Genomic DNA, 25454 nt, shown 5'->3' on the forward strand with positions numbered 1-25454 from the left:
TATCAGCAGATAGTCCACTTCAAAAATATACTAAAATTGAGCTTTTTTTAATAATTATATTTTAATAACTAATTATTATTTTCTTAATTAAAAAGACTATTAAATAATAGTTAAAATCTAGTCTTTTGAATATATAGTTTTAATATAAATTTTCTTATTGTATTCTGAAAAAAGTAGAAATTGTTACAATTTTTGTTACAAAAAAACTATTCCTATAATAATTCTTATATTAATTTGAATTTTGAAAAAGAGATTAGATTTTTATAATATAATTACAATTAAATTTTATATATTCAGATTTTAAAAGATTTAATAAATAAATAAAGAAAGTGTATGACTATATACAAACGAATTTTGTATATAAAATAAGGTGGGCCATCTACTGATATAGGCCACGCACTAATAAACCACGTTAAATGAAAATATCCAAAACATCTATCTACCCTACTCATTAATCCCATCAAATACAGATACAGATAGATACAAGTAAGTTACGACTATAAATAAATACATTATTTTCTCCTCTCATCATTCCTCCCCTCTTCTTTCTCATGTTATATAATCAATGTAATGTAATTGATCACCTGTACCTGATATATACATATGTTCCTTCCTTCCTCTCTTCCTCCTTTTCCTTCCATTATAATTCCATTAGAAGAAAGAAGAGAGAAGAGAGAAGAGCAGAGTATACATTCCATCCCGCGGAAACCCCTCAATATCACAGAGAGCTTGATTCGATGTTACTAAAAACTCTATTCATTCTACAAGAAGAGGAAAAGTATATCAGGAAAGATTCTTGAGATGGGGATTCTGTATTCTTTTATATATAAATAGTTAATAGTTAATAGTTAATAGTTAATAGTTAATAGTTAATAGTTAATAGTAAATAGTTAATAGTTAATAGTAAATAGTAAATAGTAAATAGTAAATAGTAAAAACTAAATAGATCTGTAATAATACGATACTATGCTACTAAATTACTTTCTCAAGATAATGAATAAATAGATATACACAATAATATCTTTCCGAGGGGAACACATAAATATCTATATATACAGAGAAAATCGAGTTCGAATTTCATCTCTTTTTTTCTCTCTTCAAAGATCTTTAATCGAATACGTACAACCATGAGTTCAGTATTTATAGATGAGATATTATATATCTCTTTTCATTATCTCCTATCTTTTCTGTGCGATGATGAAAAGTATAAACATTCATTTATTCCATCGAATTTTCAAAGTTTCAAAGTTTCAAATTTGAAGAAGAAGAAGAAGAAGAAGAAGAAGAAGAAGAAGAAGAAGAAGAAGAAGAAGAAGAAGAAGAAGAAGAAGAAGAAGAAGAAGAAGAAGAAGTTGATATTGATGAATAATCACGATATTATATCAGTAGGTGAAATGGATATTCAAATACTCAAATATGAAACAAGAATTCATCATATAAGATCTGTAGAACTCGAAAATCGAATTTGAGATAATCTTATATATCTAACTATCTAACTATCCAACTAACTATCCAACTAACTATCCAACTAACTATCCAAAAAAACATTACAATACAAATGAATAAATAATAGATCTCATACTCTCTACAATTCCTATTTCTCTTCAATTTTTATAAGCGATATGTTTAGCTCTGAATATCTATCCATCGGATTACTTTATTTTCCTATTCCTGCAGTAGGGAAGAGTAGATATAAATATATAAGTGTATGTAAGTTACTTCATACTTAGATATCCATTGCACTCCCTAAATTACTTTAAGAAAATTTCGCTTTTCTTTTCAATACTCAAGATCCAAGGAAGATATCTAAGTAAGTTTTGCGTCTATTTGTTGGTTTGAGAAGGATACGAAAGACGTAGTGCCTACGAGGTATAGGTCCTCAATGTCTATATTGTATTCTGTCTCCAGAGCTAGCTAATCTACAGATAACAGGCCTCAAATAAGGGCTATCGAAAGAGCTAGTCTCTTCCGCATTCGCTCAGTTTAGTACAGTAGCTATTGAATTGAAGTCATCCATCTACTTTCATACACTATTCCTTCTTTCTCTTGATTCTCTTACTCTTCTTTTTTGATACATGATAGAGGATTGGAAATATCTCAGTGGATTGGTATTTTATCCTTTCTCTTCTCTTCCTGTCCTGCTATATCACATCCTCATCTACTGCTTTCTCTTCCCGTCTCTTCCTATCCTACTATATCATATTCCCATATTCACACATCACATCCTCACATCCTCACATCCCCCTTCCCCCCCTTCCCTCCACCACAATCCCTCATAACAATCTTTTATTCCATTCCCCTCCCACCCTACTAGTACCGAAAGCCATAATCATGCTCCCACCGCATCTCATTTCCCATTCCCGCATTATCCATTCCTTCCCTTCTCTTCCCTCCCCTTTCCTTCCCAAGATATATCTCCCCTTACCTATACTCTCCCACCTATTCACAACCACACTCCTACCCATCCATCATCCATCCACCCCGACCTCCTCACTCAGTAAATACCCATTCCACCTTTCATTCTCATTCCCACATCCACATCCACATCCTCCATAACTTATATCCATACCCAAAGAACCCAATCTACAGATATTTTTTATCATGCATACATGTATGTGAATCCTATATCCCATACCCATACCCACAACCACAACCACAACCACAACCACATCCACAACCAAACTTTCCCTTACTCTCTACATCCTACTCCCAACACCAATCGAGCACTCCATACAATATAAACTAGAGGTGTATACCCATATCCATATCCATACCCATATCCATAGATACAATACACACACACACACACACACCCGATAAATCACAAGACCTTCATCTCACAGTTCAGATAAAAAACCGTTCTCTACACTTCAATTTGCCCTCGAATTAAAAACGAGTCATCACTACACACTACACATTACACACTATACACACACTATACACACACTATACACACACTATACACACACTATACACTCACAATACACATCACACCTCACACAATATATACATAATCACCAAAAAACAAACAAACATACGCACAGTCTCACAATCTCAAAGTGACAAAGTAAAAGTAAACACAAATGCAAAAAATCTTCATCAATTCTTCAATTCTCGCTAATATCTCCTATCTGCATCCCCTATCTTTACTCTCCCTCCCCACCCCCATCTCATTATCCACCCATCTTCTCCCTCTAATCCACCCACACACTTCCTCACAACTCTCCCACCCCTCACCCCCAAAATAAGATGTTATAGTACATTATCCTTATCATCATTTCTACCCACCTTTCAATCCCAATTCCCATTCCCGATTTCGCAAACAATTAAAAAAACAAACAATTTTCTTAATAACAACCAGCAGTAGTAATATGAGTTTAGTGATAGAATCACTAGTACTGTCCATAAACTACTCCTATTGCACCCCCCATATTAACCACATCAACCAACTCAATCCCAAACAATCCCTTTTCCTCAAGGAATTTATCTCATCTCCCTACCCTCAACCAAATGCATGACTACCTCTCCACAACATTCCCATCACCCATCAGATCTTCTCTGACGAGATCTACAGGATCCTACCAACTCGCTTAAGAAAAAATCATGCAGTGCAATGCCATGTGCCATCCAACAAAGTCCCATCATATGATAAAGAATTTGACTCTTGAGACAATGCACCGCAACGCCATGAGAGAAGAAGAAGCAGAAGACGAAAAGAAAGTTACAAAACACATAAAAAGTCAGAAAGCAATGCAAATGTGATATTTTCCCTTCACCCTTCCTCCATGTCCATCAAAACAAGCCCACCAAGCAAGCAAATGAATTATATGCAAGAAGCAACAGTGTATAAATTGCCAAATAAACAGTAATAAAGAAGAACGAAGAAAGAAGGTAGCCGGACCACCAGAACACACAATTTGCTTTAATATCTTCCTCTCCATTCGGTATCTTTATCTTATTCCCTATCCTCATAAATTCATTAAAATGTGGTGGCCATCCCGAATTCTGTCCATGTATGTATATAATTCGACACCCAGCTCAAAATCCCTTCCCCAATGTAAGGAAGCAATCAATCTAAAACAATTAAACAAATATATTTATCCGAAATCCCAATCCCCAATGTTATTACTACCAAATCAAAGTACGTTGACTTGATTCGAAGTTGATGCACCAGCATTAGAATCCTTTCTACCGCCAGTAGGACTCATAATTCTTTCCGAACCAGTCAAGCTTCCCTTTCTTGATTTAGCTTCTTGCTCTTCGGCATCTAATCGTTTTCTCCAATCTGCAAGACTACCACTTAATTGAGGACCAGTATCGGCATCGGATTTGCTGGTAGTAGGTCGTTCCTCGAAATCACCGAAACCACTAAGTCTATAGTTCTTGTTTGTCGTTTCCCATTGCGTTCGTAGCGTTTCTAATTCCGAGGCAAGACTATCTAAAGCCATGCTATTGCGGTTGTCATTCGCGCCACCATACATCGAAGATTCAGAAACCGATTCGTGACCAATTGAGTTTCGTTGGTTTGTAGAAGGAGCTGTCGCTCCAACCATGTTATCGAGATTACGTGATTGACGACGGTAATTATCAACCGATGACTCAACTTGATCAAGTAGCAATGAAACCTTTTCCTCAGCATCTTGAGCGCGCTTTTCTAACTGAGCATTTTCTTCTTGCAGTTGGTCAAGTTCATGACGTGCTTGTTCACTGCTAGAAGCTAATTGCTTTTCTAAGGCTTCATACTTCTGCTTCAGTTCAGAGTTACTAGTTTGAGTGTCTTGTAATTCCTTTCGAACATCCGTCAATTGCTTTTCCATTTGCGCAGTAGATGTATTAATCTCAGACTGGAGTGTCTCAATTTGACCAACCAAACCTGCACGTTCACTCTCCCAGTTCGTAGGCGATTTCGTTGCGGTAGATCTTTCCTCAGCAGCCGTGAGCTGTTCCTTCAATCGTGTATTATCTTGCTTGTACCTCGACAGTTCGTCCTTCATTCGTTTGAGCATTTTTTCGGTACCCTTTACGTAGTGGACGGCAGATTGATAGTCATTCTCTAGCTGACTCAACTTTTCGCGATAAGCGCTCTCGGCTTCTTGCTCTCGACTCTCAAAGGCTTCCTTGGTTTCTTGGTGTGAATGCATACTAGCTGCAAGTTGTTGTTCAAGTTCACGGAGACGCGCCATATCTGGTGTATTGGAACCTGATTGAGGACTAGACAATCCTCGAGTTCTTGATGCACCGACAGGACTGATGCCACGCTCACCAAGAATATCTTTCAAAGTGTTGTGCTGTACGTTGACTGCATTTGTCTCCAACTGTTGATTAGCAAGCTGATGTTTCATATCAGAGTTGGCAGCTTGGAGTGATTGTGTTTCACGCATATAAGCTTGAAGCTGCTTTCGAATAGACATGCCTTCCCGACTTGCCTGCTCTTGATAAGCCTCCAATCCAGCAATGCGTTCTTCAGCACTTCGCAGCTTGTCTGAAGCGGTATTCGCTGCAGCTTGATATTTACGAACCAAGGCATTAGAAGCTTGAACTTGTGCCTCGAGGGCTGAAGCGCGGTCATCTCTGGCAGAATCTTTTGGCGCAAAATCTTTACTACTCGAGACTTTATCGAGGCCAGATAGTACTGCTTCTTTGTGAGTTCGAGCTTCAATTGCATGTTGTTCAGCGATTTCTTCGGCATCTCTCAGACGCCGGGTAACAGACTCTAGCTCAGAAGTACGATTTTCGTGCTCAGCTCTAAGCACAGAGAGTTTTTCTTCGACCGATTCGCGTAGAGCACGTTCCTCATCGAGTTTTCGTTCCAATAGGTTCTTCATATCAGCGGACGATGTTATGGCTTCCCGGAGCGACTCAAATGTCTCGCTATGATCCTGCGCAGTGCCCAATATTTCTTTGTGTCGTGCTTCCAATTCATCCTTTTCAGCTTGAATAAGTTGTGCGGCAGCGACGGCTTCTTGACAAACAATCGCCTCTTCCCTGGCCGCAACTTCTAATTCGTGCAACTCTGCTTTGAGAAGTTCAACCTCAGAAGAATTCTGTTGTTTATATGTTTGTAATTCAGCCATTCGTGATTGTGTGATATTGGCAGTATCCTCGGCAAGTTGTCTCCCTCGTTTTTCAGCTTCGAGCTCAGCAGTAAGACTATCCACCTTATTCTTGAGATCTCGTTGCGATGCCAGAGCGGCAGCCAATTTCCTACTAATATCTGAAGATCGGTCATTTGTCATGGCTTCGATATCTCTATTCTCGCTATCGGGTTGTGGCGTGCTACTTTGACTTCCAGCGTGAGCTGCAAGTTTTGCTTTATGATACACCGCTTCATTGATGGCTGCATCTCGTTGCTTTTCGACCTCAGCAATTTGTTTTGCTGCAAGAACCGCTTGTTTGTCGATTGAGCCCTGGACATTCGCTAGCTCCGCTTTCATTGCCAGAAGTGCTTCAATGAGTGGTTTGTCATCGTCATCGAAAGACTCTGCTGCTTTTTGATCTAGCATAGGACTGGTCGAAGGGTTGGGTGTATATCCAGCTTTCCGTGCAAGTTCGAGTTCCGAAGCATACCAGGCATTTCTATTTCTAGCGGCATCTAACTCCTTTAGCAACGTCACAGTTTGAGAACCTCTGGCCGAAGTCCTTCGACTAAGAGGGTTACTTGGTTGTCTCGTAGGCGGGGGAGGCGACACTTGACGACTCATAATATCTCTCAAAGAAATATCTGTATTACTATCCACTGAACTTTGACCACGAGGCTGTCTTTGTTTCGACGAGGCTCTCGAGTTCGTGCCACTCGGTTGCTGGGCGTTAGAATCTTGCCTGCTTATTGACTTTGGCGTTTGCTGAGGTTGCCGGGCATCGGAATCTTGCCTTGCTATGGATTTGGCAATTTGTTGGGGTTGTGATTGTGGCGGTGGTTGTGATGGTGGTTGTGATGGAGGTGGAACTCCAGCTTGCATCTGAGGAGGAATCTGGTTATGTGATGATTGATGTTCTTGCTGTGAAACACTTTGAAGTGGGGGACGCGGGCCATTGGTGATTGGACTCTCTCGAGCCTGAGGACTTTCTTCCTGTGCAGGCGAGAGTGCTCGTTGAGCCAGGGGAACATTCTCCAGTTTGGGGTTTCGCATAGAGGTATCGATAGCAGGACCAAATTGATTGTTGGGTCTCCCTTGCCCTGGAGGACTCTGAGCATTCTGAGGACCTTGAGGACCTTGAGGACCTTGTGGAGCTTGTGGACCCTGTGAGCCCTGTGAGCCTTGTGGACCTTGTGGACCCTGGGGACCTCTGGGGCCTCTACCATTTGGACCAGCATTAGGACCTCGAGGATTTGGTACTTGCTGTTGTGGTGGTGGACCAGGCTGTCCCATTGATGCCCTAGGTAGTTTTGAACCAGGTTGTGGGCCTTGAGGTTGAGCTGAACCAGGAGCGATGCCGTTGGAATCGTTACCGTTCACATTTGGCTGTCCACCATTTCGGCTATTGGCGCCCTCTCTGGGTGGACCGTTATTTTTCTTTGGCTCTGGTAATGCGGAATTTTCCCTAGAGCCCATGTTTCGGGGCCCCAATCCACTCTTCTCGCCGCCACTTGGACGTCTAACTCCAGGCACACGTTCATTAACAGCACCTTGCTGAGACTGTTGGGATGATTGCTGATCGTTGGGATATCGAATTTTGCTTGTGTCGAGGACGTAAACGGTTGCAAGATCTTGAGCTTCACGAGTTGCTGTGCTTGGTTCCCCGGCAAGAACAATAATTTGTTTGCCATACGCCGTCATACTGTGTCCGGAACGTGGGGAAGGTGACGGTCCCATGTTCTGAAAGGTATACCAACGCCTGGATGAGATCCTGAATGCTGCTAAATCGCCTAAATCTGCACCTTCTTCAGTTCGACCACCGAAAATATACATTACATCGTCGACAATTGCAGCGGCATGGCCCTCTCGAGGAGCTGGAATATATCCAATACAATCCAATTGAGTCCATGCATTAGTGATCGGATCGTAGCACCAAACATCGTTAAACCATTGAAAGCCATTAGTTCCTCCAAATCTAAAAGAATCAGTAGTCGTTCGAGCTATCAGCTGTTTCGTTGTTATAAACTTACAGGAAAAGCTTCTCATTAAAAGTGACCACAGAGTGGTTTGTCCTGGCTGGGGGTATCTGTCCGACAGGAGGACCACCTTCATCACTATTCTTTATAAGCATTTCCCATCTATTTGTCGGAATTTGCAATTGATTCAAGTCAAATGCGACTAGATCATTCATAAAATATCCCTCGACCTGACCACCAAAGACATAGATTTTTGAGCCCAAAATATTCAGTGAGTGCCCATATCTTCCGGCCGGTCTCGGTCCTGCTGGGACAGCTCTCGACCATTGTCTCGTAGCTAACAATTCTTTAGCATGTTTCCTATATGTGGCCGGGCTGACTTACAAGTATTCAAGAGGTATAGAGTTTCATCTAGAACATCAGAATCCTCCATCTTCGTATCTCCTCCATACACAATAAAGGCATTTCCCACCAATAAACTCGCATGGCCGACTCTTGGTCCTGGACCTTCAGACGTAGTGCCTAATGGGTAGCATGCCATATTTGCACCCGCTTCTACCATCCATAAATCACCCTTTACTGTTGAGCTGTTAATGAGACCTCCCATAAGGTATATCTCACCCTCTTTCGAGGCCATGGAATTGACAGCGGCGCCATATCGAGGAAAAGGAGGAGGATGATTGGTTGTATATGTTATTCTTCGCTGCGACCATGGGTATAATGAGGAATTAGGATTTGAATTCATTGACTGTGTTGGCGGCGGCGCGCCGGTTCGCAGCTATATGCAGACATCATCAATCAGTATTTGGGTCCAATCTCAACATAATAATTGCGATCTGCGAAATTCAGAAAAATGTTGCCAATGACTTACCGCGAGATCCTGCGCTTGCTCTGGGTTTGGTCCTCGTCGACCGTTTAATTGTTCGGGACTTGGCGTCGCTGGATTGCCTCCTTGCAGCGACGTAATGGAATTATTGACACTACTCGAAGGGGTCGTCGTCCTCTCAGCTTGTTGCGGCATACGACCTTTCTCACTTTGGAGGGATGATTGTGAACCAGGTGCCCCATTCCCGCCATCTCTCAAGGCTTGAGCCTTATCTGCATTCTTTTTACTCTTGAAGAGGAATGCCATCGTGCCATTCGAGGCCAACCACTTTCACTTCTTCCCAATGCCGGCAGCGCAAGTGGATAAATGTTTTCTTTTCGACGAGATAGCGAATTCGTTTAATACAAACGATTGTTGTTTATGTTTGAGAAATTCGAGATTATTATTAAACTTGGTTTGGAAGGTCTCAGGAAAAGGGATTAAGTCTGAGCCAATGTCCAGGGTTCTTGCTGTTTAGAAATGGCTGGGATTTAGAAGTGTTGGTGGTTATTTTTATTTTATGGGATTTTCTTCAAGTTTCTATCAAGTAAACCATATGAATATGAATATGAATAGTAAACAATCGAATGATGTATTGGATGATTCGCAGCGCAAAACGGTATTAATGGGGAAGAAAAAGAAAAGGTAGTAAAAAGCTCCGAATGTTATTAAATGTATTTTGGTGATGGTGAAGATGGGGGAGATTGGGATATTGATGATGGCATGGAATGGAATGGGATGGGATGAGATGGGACGAGATGGGACAGGATGGGATAGGATGGGATGTGATAGTTTCTCTCTTCCAAGACAAACTCTTTTGGGGAGGGTCAATTGGGAGAGTGAGTGAGTGAGTGAGTGATGGTGAGTTGGGTTGGGTTGAGTTGAGTTGAGTTGAGCTGAGTCTCCTGTTCGTATCTGTGAGGAAGTAAATTTTATCGCTTGACCTGATCTTGGAAGCCCTGCCTCGACGGAAGTATCTGGAATATGTGCCAGCGTGCGCGTGTGTGTATGTATGCGGGTGTATGGGTGGGTGCTTAAAACCATCTACCTAAGAGTATACAAGTTCAAATACAAGTTCAACCACCAACTCCAAAGTATAAAATATTGCTACCTTGTAACTAATTGCCTACTCCGCCGTACAGCATGGTAATACGCCTTGTTTTATCTTTCAGGTACCAAAGAACCACAATTTTGGAATGAGATGTACCAGGGGTTGAGATCCAATCCTGACAATACCCTGACAATGAATACATTCGTCAAATGGTGTGCAAATAAAGGCTTAATATTGACGTGGAAGAAAGTGTATTATGATTATGTGCCTGCCTAGGGCCTACCTAGCTATTCTTGTAAGAAAGATGGGAAAGGGGGAAACGGTTAACGGTGAGATTGACCTTGACTTTACCCTTTTCCCCCTTCCCTCGATAAATCTCAATTTGGCTTGTCTTATAACTTATGGGAAAAGGACGAGAATCATATTGGTGGGAAAGAGACTGAGTCAAAATTCCCAACTTCTGCAGCCCCCGCGTCTGTACACCCGTATCACATTGATATATGGACGGGAGGACAAAACTAATGTACACATGTACCTTTCTGCGATATATACCTAGTCCCTAGGGAAGCCTTTCTCTACTTTTCCTGCTGAGCGTTTCCCACAATTCCCCAAAGTTGTTCTGATGTGTGTGTACGATGTACGATGTGCGATGTAGGATTTCTATTAGTTCATCGTTCACGTCCAGCCATTGTCATGTACCCCTGACTCTGGGCCATTTCCCCTTCATTTCTGTTCCACTCATCATCTTCTCATTCATGCGCACTTTACCCCATTCGATCGAACGGTTAGAAGTTTCATTTCATACCCAAGTAATTTATGGGTAGGGCTATCAAATTAAGTATCGACATTTGAGGCCCTTGCTTCTGCTTGCTATGCATTCGGACTACCGTGAAAACAGAGATAAATCTTTCATGTTTTCTTTTACTTGAACTACTAGGTAGGCCAATTTTACTCGTCATCTTTTCTCCAGATAGAATTCTATTTAATCCTTCTCGAACAATTGATGGAATCTCTGAGGGGGTCCATGATGAAGGGGTTGAATCGTAGCTACAAAATATGTCGGCACCCGCTTGATTGCTATGCAGCAATGCCTCCAATTCGACTTATCCAGCCAACCAGATATCTCACACGAAGGCGATCATCTATTCATGATCCCGGAGGAGCAGTGCGCCAGTTTCCATTGTTGCAGTAGGTACAGTAGGTAGGTGGACAGAAGATTTGTTCGGTCGAATACATTTGCTTTCCTATAGGTCAAATCATGGCTGGGCGTTTGATCTTGAAATATCCGGCTGCATGCTGTCATATTTCTTACATCCTCATTCAACAAATGAGAAGAGATAAAGATCTGGGCGATGCAGTGGCGATGTATCCACGAGATCGATAAATAAACTTTTCGACCATCCTACGCTTCTGCTTTTCTATGCAGTACCATTTTGAGATCTTTTCAAGCTGAGGAGGATCCGGGGAAACGGTTACTCCATCCTCATGAGAACCAATTCCCTCCATCTTCGTCTGATACTAACCTTGGAGAAGAAACAGAACATATAACATATGATTGGAGGTGTAATGTTTGAGGATTCAGACTTCTGGCGGCTAAAATCCTTTGAAATTGTTTGACAGATGACCTACATATTGCGTACAATTATAGCAATCCATGGTAGGAAGTGATCCCCCAAGGACATTAAAGATCTTTTCTGGAACAAGGCAATGAATATATAGGGACTGAATGGTACAACGATTCCTATGTTTCTTCCTTGGTAAACCGAAACCCTGGATGGTAGGTAACAATCAGATCTCCTTTGCGCACTTGAAAGATTCCGGTCACAATAACTTGCATCGTGCATGAAATACGCGAAATCCACAACCAGAATCGATGTGGCGATTGACAGTCGTTTAGTGGAATGGAAAGCTGGAGAGTTGAGTAAATTGAGAATGCAGTACAGCATTGTATCAGGTCAATCTTCCGATGGACTGGAAAGGGAAGAAAGGGGGGGGGGGTCAAGTAAAGTCGACAGTTTGCTTGATAAACTTTGGGAATTTCAACAGTCAGTCATACATAATATATATGATTTGAGATTCAGCGGTTCTTTCAACCTGTATAGTATCACCATCTCCTGCATCATCGCATCTTATCAATTCTGAGCCACAGCGACGAGGGCTACATGCTTAGTCAGCTACATTGGCCCAATGATCCACATCAGCCACATTATATTGTGGCGTCGGTACATAGAGCGGGATCTCGGTTGTGCTAAGTCTAATTTGTAAGGCGGTCGTTCTCTTGCATTCAAATATTCCCAGCTCGTGACATCTAATTTCAAGGTATGATAGTGATAAAGATACTGCTACTTTCACAACCCACAGGTACATAGGTACTCTCCGTACATAGATAGATATTATTTCGATTCACTCGAATATATATATAATTCTGCCTCCAGTCGAAATTGATCCTTTAACCTCGTGGTATTATATAATTCACCAATTGTACGTCATTTAGTAATCATCATTGAACTGTTGGTTCTCTTGATACACGCGTCTGATTGTCTTTTGATGTAAATTCCCACCTAACGGTCATTAAATTCAGATACAGATTATCTTTCTAGAGGACCTCTAACCAACTCATACGAAGCCTTACCGAAACCTCGACCGCCCTCTCGACCGCCTCGATTTATTCATTTTTCGACTTTCCAGTATCCAATGAGCAATTAATGTTTGAAGAATGGTAATTTTTCCCATTTAAGATCATGACAGCAGTTGCCGTTCAGCATGGAGCTCCCCGCCAACAACACAATCTACACCGATCAAATCCCTCTCCAAATTTAAACTCACCTTCAGGTCAACAACCTCAACCTCAAACCCATACATTTGCCACTGCGCCGAACTCACAGCAACTGCCACATTCGAGTCCGGCAATAAATGGTATGAATGGGACGCTAGGAACCATGAATTCGAGGCATACTGTTAGCAATGATCCAATTCAGCCTGTTAACGGCGTAGAAGCTGGATCTGCATATGCGCCGGCGAACTTGGATCGCATCAATGGTACATCGCAGAATGGATCAAGCACACGGCCAACAACTTCGACTGGAGCTACTGCAGAATCATCACAAGACGATTCGGAGCCAGATAAAATACGGCGCAGGCCAGCTGCACTACTTCAAAGATCCAAGAGTGATTATGGACCAAGAGGTGAAGATGCAAATGTAGATATGGAAGAAGATATACAAGATTGGGGAGAAAGGCATGGGTTTGGAACTAATTATGCATCTGAAGAGTATGTTTCGCAACTAGCAAATGTAAGTTGTTCTTTCCTTCAATGATGGTATCTCGGTTCGGCATCAGTCTACCAAACCTTTGAATATGCCACTATTGCAACCCGGCACCCCCTGGACATAAGCAAACTGTTATCTTGTATATCTCATAAGATCCTTTTCTTTCCGAAGCATGGATGGTTATTTTGATGTTTGGAGTTTAAGTTACTCTTTTGTTGAAAGCTTCGATTTCTTCTCGCCCGTAGCCAACGAAGATCGGGGAGGCGCAGACTATTTCTGTGAGAAGCGCGAATATGTGATTGCAGTCTCACACAACGGCTCAGCGTTCCGTCGAGCCCAACATCACCGCCTTCAATCTTCATTGGGCTGGGCGCTTGGAGTTGACTATGTGGACGTAGGCTTAGAAACAAGTACTGACATTGTACAACAGAACTGGTATATGTACTTTACGGATAAGCGACACGAGACGACGGGCAACCCTAAATCACTAGGATATGAACTTCAGGATTGGCGGATGAAGGATCGTCTAAAAACTGTATCTGCAGCATTAGCAATATGCCTAAATATTGGAGTCGAGCCACCCGACCAACTGAAGACTACACCTGGTGCAAAGCTGGAGGCTTGGCAGGATCCTTCACATCCTCCTGTACAAAAGGCTCTGGAGACAATTGGAAAATCTTTACAAGCCCAATACGAGACATTGGCCATTCGAACAAGATACAAGCAATATTTGGATCCATCCGTTGAAGAGACGAAGAAATTCTGCATATCACTCCGTCGGAATGCTAAAGAAGAACGAGTTCTCTTCCATTACAATGGTCATGGTGTTCCAAAGCCTACTTCATCTGGTGAAATTTGGGTCTTTAACAAGAACTACACGCAGTACATTCCGGTATCACTGTATGATCTACAAACATGGCTTCAAGCACCCACGTTCTTCGTTTGGGACTGTTCAGATTCGGGCAACATCTTGAATAACTTTCATCGCTTTGTCGACAAGCATGAACAAGAAGAGCTTGAAAATTCGAAAAAGGATCCAAATTATGTAGTTACAAACTATAAGCCTTACATTCACCTGGCAGCATGTGGAATCAAGGAAAACCTACCTACAAATCCTTTACTCCCTGCTGATGTCTTCACAGCATGCCTGACTACCCCTATTGAAATGGCCTTGTGGTTTTTTGTTCTACAAAACCCTCTCCCATCACAAGTTTCACCAGAGCGAGCCAAAAAGCTTCCTGGTAGACTGCAAGAAAGGCGCACTCCGCTGGGAGAGCTGAACTGGATCTTTACAGCCATCACGGATACCATAGCTTGGACCACTCTCCCTAGACCTTTATTTAGGAAATTCTTCAGACAAGATTTGATGGTTGCAGCTTTATTCAGAAACTTTCTGTTAGCGCAGAGAATCATGTCAGCTTATGGATGCCACCCACAATCATACCCGCAACTTCCAGACACCCATCAACATTCTCTTTGGGAAAGTTGGGATTTGGCCGTGGAAATGGCTTTGGCTCAATTGCCGTCGTTGGAGATGAAGGAGTCTGGGCAACTTCCAGATTATGAATTTCAGAACTCCAGTTTCTTCACGGAACAACTCACAGCATTTGAGGTTTACCTGACGCAGGGTGCTGTAACTCACAAAGCTCCCGACCAGCTTCCAGTTGTTCTTCAGGTTCTCCTCAGTCAGCAGCATCGAGTACGAGCTTTGATACTGTTAGGGAAGTTTCTTGACATGGGTCCTTGGGCAGTAAACCTTGCTTTGAGCATAGGTATCTTTCCATACGTTTTAAAATTGTTACAATCAGCCGCGGCAGAATTGAAGCCCGTGATGGTATTTATCTGGACTCGTGTTCTGGCTGTTGATCTCACATGTCAGCAAGATTTGTTGAAAGATAGTGGCTACAACTACTTCTCAAGTATATTGAAACCCAATGAAGGTCTTCCAGTAGTGGATAGCCTTGAACACAAAGCTATGTGTGCGTTTATTCTAGCCATGCTCTGCAATGGATACAAGCAAGGCCAAAATGTCTGCAACCAAACAGATATCATGACTTACTGTTTAACACACTTGCAGAATGCAGACAACCCACTTCTGCGACAATGGGCGTGTCTATGTATCAGTCAGCTTTGGAATGATCTCCCTGAAGCAAAATGGCGGGGTATCAGAGAGAATGCACCTGCAAAATTATCCGGTCTGGTTCGCGATGTATGTTGCGAAGTCAGAGCTGCCATGTTATACGCCATGACAACTTTTCTGGGAATTCCCGACTTGACAGATGAGGTTGCTCGAAATGAGGAGTCAATATCGTGGACCGTCATAGAACTAGCAAATGATGGAAACGCCATGGTCCGCAAAGAACTGCTGGTATATTTCTCTAAGTTTATACATCGATATGAGAGCAAGTTTTGGGTAGTGGCATTCGAACAGCTACAGGAGGAACGAGAGTATAGACAATCTCCCCCTCTCGACGATGGGAATGACCACAAAATGGGATTGCACTATGCTCGTATGGATAATAGAAATAAGGATGGTACCATCAAAGCCACAGCTCAGGGCTTGTCTCACAATTCCATTTTTGCTGTGGTTTGGAAACACGTTCTAATAATGGCAATCGATCCACATCCCGAAGTTCAGCGTAATGCAACCATTATTGTGGATGCTCTCCATATATCACTCCTTCGCTCACCAGTTGGAGCCGCAGCCCGTAAACTGTTTGATGACATAAGTCGAATTTCAGCAAAACCAAAGGCGTCTAAATCACATACGTCGGAGACAAGACCCAGTACACCAACGCGACAAGATACCTTGTCAAGCACCCAGTCGAGTCAGCAAGGCTTACTTAAAAGAACAGCTAGTTACCTGTTTACCCTGCCTTTCGGTGGTTCTACTGGCGAAGTGACACCACCTGACTCAACCGGAAGATCTGGTTTGAAGTCACCTGGCCTAAATCGGAATTCTCTGCCAACGCGATCACGTCTCCCGCCAGACTTTAATTCTCCACCGGAGCAGAATGATATCGTATCGACCCCTGGCACATATCATGCAGCAAATGAGCCAACATCAGGCGGTTTTCAAGCTCGAAACCTGTCGGAACCATGTACCATACCATTGGAAAGTACTTTCTTAGAATGGTCGATTGAATACTTCCGTGAACCCCAGATGAAACCAAACGAAGCTGAGGAGCCTGGAAGTACTGATTATAACGAACGACTTTGGCGACGATCGAGGAACGAAGCAATTCTACGCGATACTCAACCCCAGAAAGAAATTGCCGGTAATGGCAAATGGACGCACGCTACGGGATTTTTCAATAACTCTAGCCAACCGACAAAAATGACTCTCCATCAATTTGAAGATCATCTTGCTGTGTCTGATGATCGCGACACGATTTGTGTTTGGGATTGGAAGAAGCAAGACCGCCTTAGCCGATTTTCAAATGGTAATCCGGAAGGTTCCAGAATTAGTGATCTCCAATTTATCAATGAGGACGACCAAGCCTTCTTGTTGACGGGGTCTTCAGATGGTGTTATTCGAATTTATAGGAATTATGACTCCGACAAAAAGATTGAGGTTGCTTCGGCATGGAGAGCTTTGACGCATCTTGTCCCAAGTAACGTCAATTCTGGTATGGTATTTGACTGGCAACAAGTTACTGGAAAACTCTTGGTAGCCGGTGATGTAAAGGTGATCAGAGTGTGGGCTGCGGCGCCAGAGCTTTGCGTTGTGGATATCAATGCTCGGTCCGGTTCTTGTGTCACGTCCTTGACTTCTGATCAAATGACAGGTAATGTTTTCGTGGCAGGTTTTGGTGACGGAGCCATACGAGTATTTGACGCTAGAAACAAGCCACAAGAAGCTATGGTTAAGAAATGGAAAGATGAATCTGACAGGGTATGGATCAAGAGTGTGCATATGCAACGAGGTGGTCAAAGAGAGCTTCTCTCCGCCAGTCGCAATGGTAAAGTTAAACTTTGGGATATTCGAATGGACAAACCACTACGAGTTATTCAGGCTACAAAGGATACTCTACGTACTGCAAGCACTCATGAACATCTTCCAGTATTTGCTGTGTAAGTCTATTTCCTTTCTCTCTCCTTGAAGAATACTAATTTTATCTGTAGTGGCACTGGAAATCATACAGTCAAGGTTTTCAATTTCGATGGCAGAGAACTCTCAAGAGTGGAGCCATACTCGAGCTTCCTACATCAAGCTCGTCAATCACCCATTTCAGCTACGGCTTTCCATCCACATCGTATGATGTTAGCTTGTGCTGCGAGAGGCGATAATCATATAAATCTGTTCTCGTGTGCGGAGCGGAAAGTACCATCAACAGAGTATTGATCTGATGGTCGAGGTAGGACATGTTTCAAGATTCGCTTAATGGATTGATAAGCTAGAGCGAGTCTTGGTCAATTATCATATTGTACGGTGTATCGGGAGTTGGGGGTAAATAACTTAAATGCATAATAGCGTTGCATAAATTCATTGGGCAAGTAGGATTTTGACGGTGTCAAACTTCCAACGGAAGTTTTGAGGGTTAATTGATATTTTCCCGGGCGTTTGGAGGTTATGTCATGGATTGGTTTGAACTTAATTGGCATGCATGTCCCCGCATAGTTTGGGTTTTTGGCTTGGGTTTGGTATTCACTTGCATTTACCTAGCTAGATTGACATTGGCTAGATTGGAGATATGGAGAAAGTGCAATGGGAAAAGGCAAGGAGAGGATTATTCTGACCCTGATTTCTTTTTGATGATGCCCGTGGTAATGATTAATAGTGGACGTTTGCTGTTTGTATGTATGCATGTATGTATGTAGAACTTTGGGGCTTGTTTTCAATTTACATATTATGTCAATTTTTTTTGGTTGAGATTTTGAGAGGGGGGGGAGAGGAAGGTGTGATGTGTGATGTGATGTAATCTGAGGAATTTTGTGGCGTGATGAGTATGTTGTGTTTTTGTATCTGAGTTCATTTTGAGGCATTGAATTGATTGGAAACTGAATGGTTCGATGACTAATTCTGGATAGAACCTTTGATTTTGTTTGTGGAGATGTTGAGATGTTGTGTTTTGGTAGGTGATTAGGTGATTGTTTATGGGAGGGAGGGGAGTGGAGGATAGAGATATATGGGTGAGATTTGGAGAGTGGGTGGACGAAGTGGTGTGTTTGTGTAATGGCCGGAATTTACAAATTTGAAGGTTGGGTGGTTCATTGGTGGTGTGAGGGGTTGGCGTTAGTTTTGGTGTTGTTTGTCGAGTGAGTGAGTGACGTGAGATGTGAGAGATAGGGAGAGTGTGGAGGGAGAAGGAGATGAATTAGATTGAGAGATTGTGCTTACATATACGAGGAAAGGGGAACGATGGAGATTGTAGATAGAGTGATTATGTTAGGTTGGATGAGTATCAATTTCTTCGAATTTTGTTGCCTGATGGTTTGATCTGTAATGAATGGTTTTATCAGATTCAATATTCTAAAAGCTATTCCTGACTTTAATCGTGTTGTTTATGTTTATATCCTATGGGACATCTCACAGTAGATGGGAAAGAATAGCAATAGGTTGAATATCGGACAACTTCCCTTCTTCCTGATTGTTAGATACCTACTTGGTTATCGTATGGATAATAGTGAATGATTCTAAGTCACAGGTTTATCTAGGTACTGTAGTGATCTAGCGAGAACGCTTGTCTCGTAGTAAGATCTATATAAATATTGCTTCATTTTCACATTGCTCGACTCCCTATATAGAACACAATATCGCTCGTGGTCTGAAATTTGGAGAGCGCACTCTGCGCACCCCCTCGCCAGCACCTCTTCGATTTCATGACCTTCAATCAATATAACCCTTGATTCTGTAATCAAGGCTTCACTCAACCAAAATCGCTACAACGTAATCAACTTGCTCAACCTTGGGTCTTTTCACATGATATTCGACTCGATTAAATTAGCGATAACTATAAACCGTGCTCTGAAACCCTTTCACTGCTACTTTTACGGTATTTCATCCTAACATAGCGTCAGGTATATCGGTCATCGATAACTACAGAGTAGGTTCTACGTCGTCTTTAATCAAGTTTTCTTGTTGATGCAGTCTGTTTAGCCTTTTGTAGGATGATGTGCACAATGCCTATCTTCTCTTACCAAGTTCTAGTGGATTAGCCGAAATGTCTATGTACGGTGAATACTAGGGCTAGAAATAGGTAGTTGCCTCGACTTCGGGAGATTCACTTTCCTGGATATGATGGCAGATTGGTAATCAATTCAACCGTATCAATATCATAAGTCACTTCTAGGGGTGAATACGGTCTTCACCGTAGATAAAATGTCTTGGTAAAGTATAAGCATGCTGTCGTTCTCAATGTTGAGCGAAAGGAAAAACATCGAATAGTTGATACGATCCTCGCCGTAACAAAAATATCCTACTGAAGATGTTGTGCTAATATAAGCATGATATTGTTCGCGATATTGAGCGAGATAAAAGGCATCAAGTAGTTGATACGGTCCTGACCGTAGCACATATATTTTCTGAGAATACTGTGCTGATGCAAGCATATGGCTCGCGACTTTGAGAAACATCAAATAGATGATACGGTCCTCGCCGTAGCAAAGATATCAGCATTGTGCTCATATAAACCTGCTATCCCTCCCATCATCGAGAGAAATAAGAGATCACAAGTCGTTGACACAGTCCTCACTTCAACAAAGATATTGCACTGAAAATATCTTGCTGATATACACACCTGACCGTACCAGCGCCGTAAACATATACGCACACGGGGATTTGATAAGCAAATCATACACTAGCATCTGTTGTTGTTGGCCTCTTTTTACATATTAAGGCCTTGCCCCGCTGTCGAAAATTTGCCATCTCATTCATTGGCTTCTTGTCAAAACTTAACTTCAAATCACAAAACTTCCTCATCGACTCAACTCTCGATATCAACTTACACCCACAAATTCTTCAAGAACAACTTCAACCCAAACCCAAAACCTTCCATCAACTGCAACTTCGACTCTTTTGAACATGGCCAGCATCAACATGGATCTGCGCGGTTGGGTAGCAAGATGGGGGCAGGCTAGTAGAACTAGCAATGTTGGACACGATACTGAACAGACTCTCAAACAGAAAAAGAGCAGGGAGCAACATATTGCGCACCTTCTTGCTTCAAAACAGATCGCAGCTCCAAAGCAACTCGAAGCATCCAAACGAGATGACATCCTACAACTCAAATCTCTATTGCCACTGCATCGCAACCCTGCGCAACACTTCGAGCGTCTTTCGGTAGTCCTCATGTTCCGCACTCCTTTCTCCAAGCTAACGCGCAGACAACAAAATGACTACGGCTGGGGATTGGAAAGTGTGCCTCTACTTGAAATGTTCGGGAGAGAATTTCTGAAAAAAACTTGTGATCTGTATGGAGTTGACCTTGGTCGATTACAGCTGATTGTCAACGAACTGTGGTTGGAAAAGGTGTTTTCGCCATCATTGAGCTTGATGAGTGAGCTTCGAAAATTCACAGATGAGGATCTGGTGAGCGATTGGTTCAGAACAGCTATTGGGTTGCCACTTCTCAATAAGAACGGGCTGGTATCTGCAAATCAAAGCAGCCCTTCGGAGTTGCTCAGTACTAAAGAGCGCCTCCATGAGCCACGGGAAAAGCCAAGACAATCTTCCAACGCCGTGGCTCAGAAGCCAAAGTCATCATCTAACATGGCGCAACCCAAAGTTGGCGGTCGTACACCACGTCCTACGAAGAGTGTCTACATGACCATGATTTCTTCTACTTCTAAACATGGAGGAAAAAAGAATATCTACAACCCATCGGTTCTCCGTCGACCAAAGGACTCAACTGCTCAGATTCAGACCTGCAGGGCTACGCAACCAACATATGTCAATTCGAGATCTTATTCCATACCCACATCTAGGGGTGTGAGTATCAGCAGAGACAACACCACCAGCCGCCGTTTCTCCACATCCGAGGTATCTCAAAATGGGGAACGGGAGAGCTTCTGTCGGTCGCAATCTACACAGCCCAAGCCTAGATCAAGATCATTTTCTGAGGGTCCTAGTAGCTTACGAAACAGCGCCCGAGATGCCTCATTTTCTTCGCCCGTTATCCATCAATATGTACCATCTGAGAGTCTCCCCACACCTCAACCCGTACAAAATAGTCCAGGCACTGGGCTTGAAATCGGAATCGTACCAGCTAGCATTCAAACCCCAAATGCTATGCTTGATACTCCTTCGACTGTTACTTCTGACCCAGTTTACGATGAAGATTCCATGGACATCGACGATGCAGTATTCTTAATCGTGGCAAACACTTCACTTGCTTCCATTCAAGTCCCAACAGGATTGATCAATTCCACTCCTGATTACTATGACGATGGAGACGCAATGGATCTCGATATTCCATTGCCTGAACGTCAACGAAGACCCTCTCTGACTCGCCATCAGACTTTGTTGAAATCAACACACAGTGCATCTGAGACAGGGTCTGCAGCTACATCTCGTAGCAGTAGCAGACGAAGCTCTATCTGCAATCCCTCACCGACAGCTTCTACTATTATGGATGCAATGAAAATCAACCATTCAAAAGTGGTCAGAAGCTTACGCAGATCTCGCCGTTTATCTCCGTCTCTGCAAGATGTTGTGACAAAGTTGGAGGATTTAGACACTCGCTCATTTTAGAATGCTTGTATCTTGATCGAAGCTACTGGGCCGAGTTTCGATAGCTTTGAGGGCGCAACGTTGGATCTGGGGGAGAAATGATAGCCGAAGAGGCAATGGAAAAAATGAAAAGGACCGAGATGGGGAATCAGGGAGAGAATCCTCCTGGAAAAGGGCGAGTATGCTCTGAGAATTTCTGCAGTTGAGATTGAACGAATATGGTTGGGAAACGGTTCAGGAATGTGAGAAAGATATATATTTTATTTTATTTGAAAACATGAGTTAGAAAAAGAAGGGCTGGATACGCGAGACTATGGTAGTACAAGGTGGTGCGAAGATTTTGAAGACGTCTGGGTATGGAAAGACGAGTAGATAGCATTTTAAATTCTTAATTGAATAAATTATGACATAAAGATACAATAATCACAGATGACTCCGTGTGCATGTACTCCTATTGGTACTTATTGATAAATGTAGTTTTTATTTGTAATGAATTGTTTTTGATCCTAGAATTCGTGTAATATTCAAAGGTCTAGCGATTTTGGCCCATGTGACGTAGAAATCTTTAACTAGATTGACAATGTTGCTCTGTCAACCATGCATTGAGTAACTGCAACACGGGCCACAAACGGAAGCAGGTCCTCCTAATAATCAGCATTGATCGGCATTGACAAAATGGAATTGTTTCAGATGGCTATCGATCTTCTCCAAATAACATGTATTTCCCCATGAATTGGCGTGATTGTCAGGCCCAATAAGGGTATGCTCTTCAACAATAGGCTGAAACACTATGCAGCATCGAAACATTCGTCATTTTTCCCTTGAATTTGTTGATTTTTTAAGTTATGGAACATTCGATTTGGCAAAATAATCACTTACATAGTTCAAGGCTGCCGCTGCTATTGAAAAAAGGAGCCCCTGAAGTGAAATTGATTGAAGTATAACGACAGCGTTTGCCTCGAATGCGTATGAATTTAGCATTCTTGGATTCAAAATTCCGCTCCAACTGTGTTAATAAAGGCTGCTGTTGCAGGGGCAACGCACCTAGAGAAAAGTGTTTCGCTCTGGCGGTGTCTGCTCGGTGTTGATATCTCAGCTTTTCTGATTTCTTCGCCATGCCTCCAATGCCTTCAGACTCAATGAATACATTTCAAATAACTGAACGATTTGAAAAATCCGTGGCTAGAATGCCAGGAACATTGGCAGAACCTTATAAAGTAAATCGGGAGAGGTGCCACTCCGTCCCCTTAGAGAAAATGGACTATAGCCGCCACTTTCTTTTCTTCGACTAGCCATAACAGTTCTTTTTATTAACTTCTGGGAAGTTTGTAACAATTGAAAAGAACATTCATCTTTATGAATGTGTAATGGCCATATCCAAAAACTCCAGGACTTTATGAGGTGCAGAGTTCAAGGCATATGCCACTCGCAAAATGTCCCGCGGTGAGACATGTGTGTTTTTCAATACAAGCTGTATGATCTGAAACAGACATCTCAGATTTTGTGTAGCCAATATCTAAGATTTAGTGACCCCGGTAGGTCTGAGGTTTAGTGTGGCACAAATACGTAAAGGGTCTCTCCCTTAGATTGATTGTCATGAAATTTTTACAAAACCCAACTCACGAAGATGCTGCGTGCTTCAGAATCAAACTTCTGGGAAAACCAACCGATTCCTTTCAACTATGTCGGATTTAACTACCAGCACTTGCAGAGGATCACCAAAACCCGCAGAACAATTATTGAATAACACCATATACCAACAGATTGCTCATATAGAACAATTCCCACATATACTTGGCTATAACGATCCATTTTTCGTTGTAGATATAGAAGTGATTCGACGTCAACATGATCTTTGGGTATCTCATCTGCCTTTCGTCCGGCCGTTCTATGGTAAGATGGAGCTCAGCAACTTTTGTATTCTATGGAACTGATGTGCAAATTAGCCGTTAAATGTAATACTGACACCGTGATGCTGAGAATACTCATGCAACTCGGCGTTGGATTTGACTGTGCATCCGTGGAGGAAATGCATACCGTTCTATCATTGGGTGCTCATCCTGGCAGCATTATCTTTGCGAATCCATGCAAGGCACCCGAAGCACTTGCTTTTGCCTACAATGCCGGCATAAGAAAGACGACCTTCGACAATCTCGACGAGCTGGATAGCATAAACAAATACATGCCTAACGCACAACTGATGCTTAGAATTTTTGCAAATGATAACAGTGCTCTTGTTGCCCTAGGTGACAAATACGGTGCGCCACTGGAATCGGCTCAAGCACTTCTTGTACGCGCGAGAAAACTGGGTATGGATGTCGTTGGAACTAGTTTTCATATCGGTAGAGAGCCCTCCCATAATGGTGATATGCTACAGAGTTAACTTTATGTCAAGGATCGGGTGCTTCAGATCCCGCAGTAATTCAAAAAGCCGTTCAAGATTCAAGATTGGTCTGGGATATTGCAGAATCTTTAGGATTTTCCTTAAGAATCCTCGATATTGGCGGTGGATTTCAGTCCACAGAATCTGAATTTGGAGATATGGCCACAGCTGTATCTAACGCCATATCTAAAGCAGTATTTCCAGAGCAAACAACTTTCATTGCAGAGCCTGGACGTTTCTATGCGCGCAGCGCATTCACACTTATCTGCAAAATCATAGCACGCCGGGTGTCAACGACGACAGAATCTTCCAAAAATCTAGAAATGTTATATCAAAACGATGGTGTATACGGAAACTTTATGAATGGGCTCATTGAAAAGGAAGAGTTCATGCCAACGTTGATCAAAAGCAAACTAAATACGACGATTGCACGCAAGACTGGGAATCATACCTACAAGATTTGGGGGCCAACATGTGACAGTACAGATTGTGTGAGTCGGAGCACCACTTTCGGCTGCGAAGTTAAAGTTGGTGATTTTTTGGTGTACAGAAATATGGGAGGTGAGAACTCAGACCGAACCACTCTTCCTGATGGTTGACTGACTTTAATTGCAGCTTATACTTCAGCTACAGCGACGCGTTTCAACGGATTCTCCAATCAAACGGGTACTATCTATATCTGTAGCAATCTCCAAGATTATACACAGATTGAGGACTCTAGCAGTGAAGAGGGGAATTGCTCACCAATGAGCACGGCGTTCAAAATTCCTACCGGTGAATTGTAATGTTTTGGCAAATTACTCAAGTAGTGTTTTATATTTTATCAAAAGTACCAACTGGCTTATAAACTTGCTTGATGTTCTCTTTAGGATCAGGATTCGGGAAAAGTTAATGGTGAATGGGATGGTTATGTCGGACATCTGGAAACACAGGAGAAGAGGGCATATCTCACAACGCAAAATCAATGCATGTCAGCTAAGACGTTCCCAAATAGAATTACTCGAGAACTATAGTTAAGCTTAGTAGAAAATTGCCCCTTCTTCATAAAATATAGTTTTTCGGCAAAAAAATGTTTGCTGGACTTTTCTCGTGAGCTTATAGCGTCTGAATTCAAATTGCAGTAATTGATCTGGGAGAAGTCCTTGACTTGAGAAGAAAATCA

General features: G+C 42.4%; 4 protein-coding genes across 4 annotated transcripts; 3 read left to right on the forward strand and 1 right to left on the reverse strand.

Moving 5' to 3' along the window:
- Positions 1-4136: 4136 nt before the first annotated feature.
- Bfra_007250 (putative kelch domain-containing protein) lies at positions 4137-9185 on the reverse strand (the record flags this gene model as incomplete). The annotated part of the gene is made up of 4 exons (XM_037337624.1): positions 4137-8052; positions 8108-8390; positions 8438-8831; positions 8925-9185. The coding sequence occupies 4 exons, from the start codon at positions 9183-9185 to the stop codon at positions 4137-4139; spliced, it is 4854 nt and encodes a 1617-aa protein (XP_037187004.1).
- Positions 9186-12710: 3525 nt separating this feature from the next.
- On the forward strand, positions 12711-17583 carry Bfra_007251 (putative wd repeat domain-containing protein mip1 protein; the record flags this gene model as incomplete). The annotated part of the gene is made up of 3 exons (XM_037337625.1): positions 12711-13240; positions 13410-17312; positions 17364-17583. The coding sequence occupies 3 exons, from the start codon at positions 12711-12713 to the stop codon at positions 17581-17583; spliced, it is 4653 nt and encodes a 1550-aa protein (XP_037187005.1).
- Positions 17584-20262: 2679 nt separating this feature from the next.
- Bfra_007252 (uncharacterized protein) lies at positions 20263-21930 on the forward strand (the record flags this gene model as incomplete). Its single annotated transcript, XM_037337626.1, has 1 exon — positions 20263-21930. One exon carries the CDS (start codon positions 20263-20265, stop codon positions 21928-21930), a length of 1668 nt encoding a protein of 555 aa, XP_037187006.1.
- A 1661-nt stretch (positions 21931-23591) lies between these two features.
- Positions 23592-25077, forward strand: Bfra_007253 (putative ornithine decarboxylase protein; the record flags this gene model as incomplete). Its single annotated transcript, XM_037337627.1, has 4 exons — positions 23592-23802; positions 23856-24251; positions 24305-24853; positions 24908-25077. The coding sequence occupies 4 exons, from the start codon at positions 23592-23594 to the stop codon at positions 25075-25077; spliced, it is 1326 nt and encodes a 441-aa protein (XP_037187007.1).
- Between the last annotated feature and the right edge of the window lie 377 nt (positions 25078-25454).

The sequence above is a fragment of the Botrytis fragariae genome (genome assembly GCF_013461495.1).
Source record: "Botrytis fragariae strain BVB16 chromosome Unknown tig00000795, whole genome shotgun sequence".
Lineage (NCBI taxonomy): Eukaryota > Fungi > Ascomycota > Leotiomycetes > Helotiales > Sclerotiniaceae > Botrytis > Botrytis fragariae.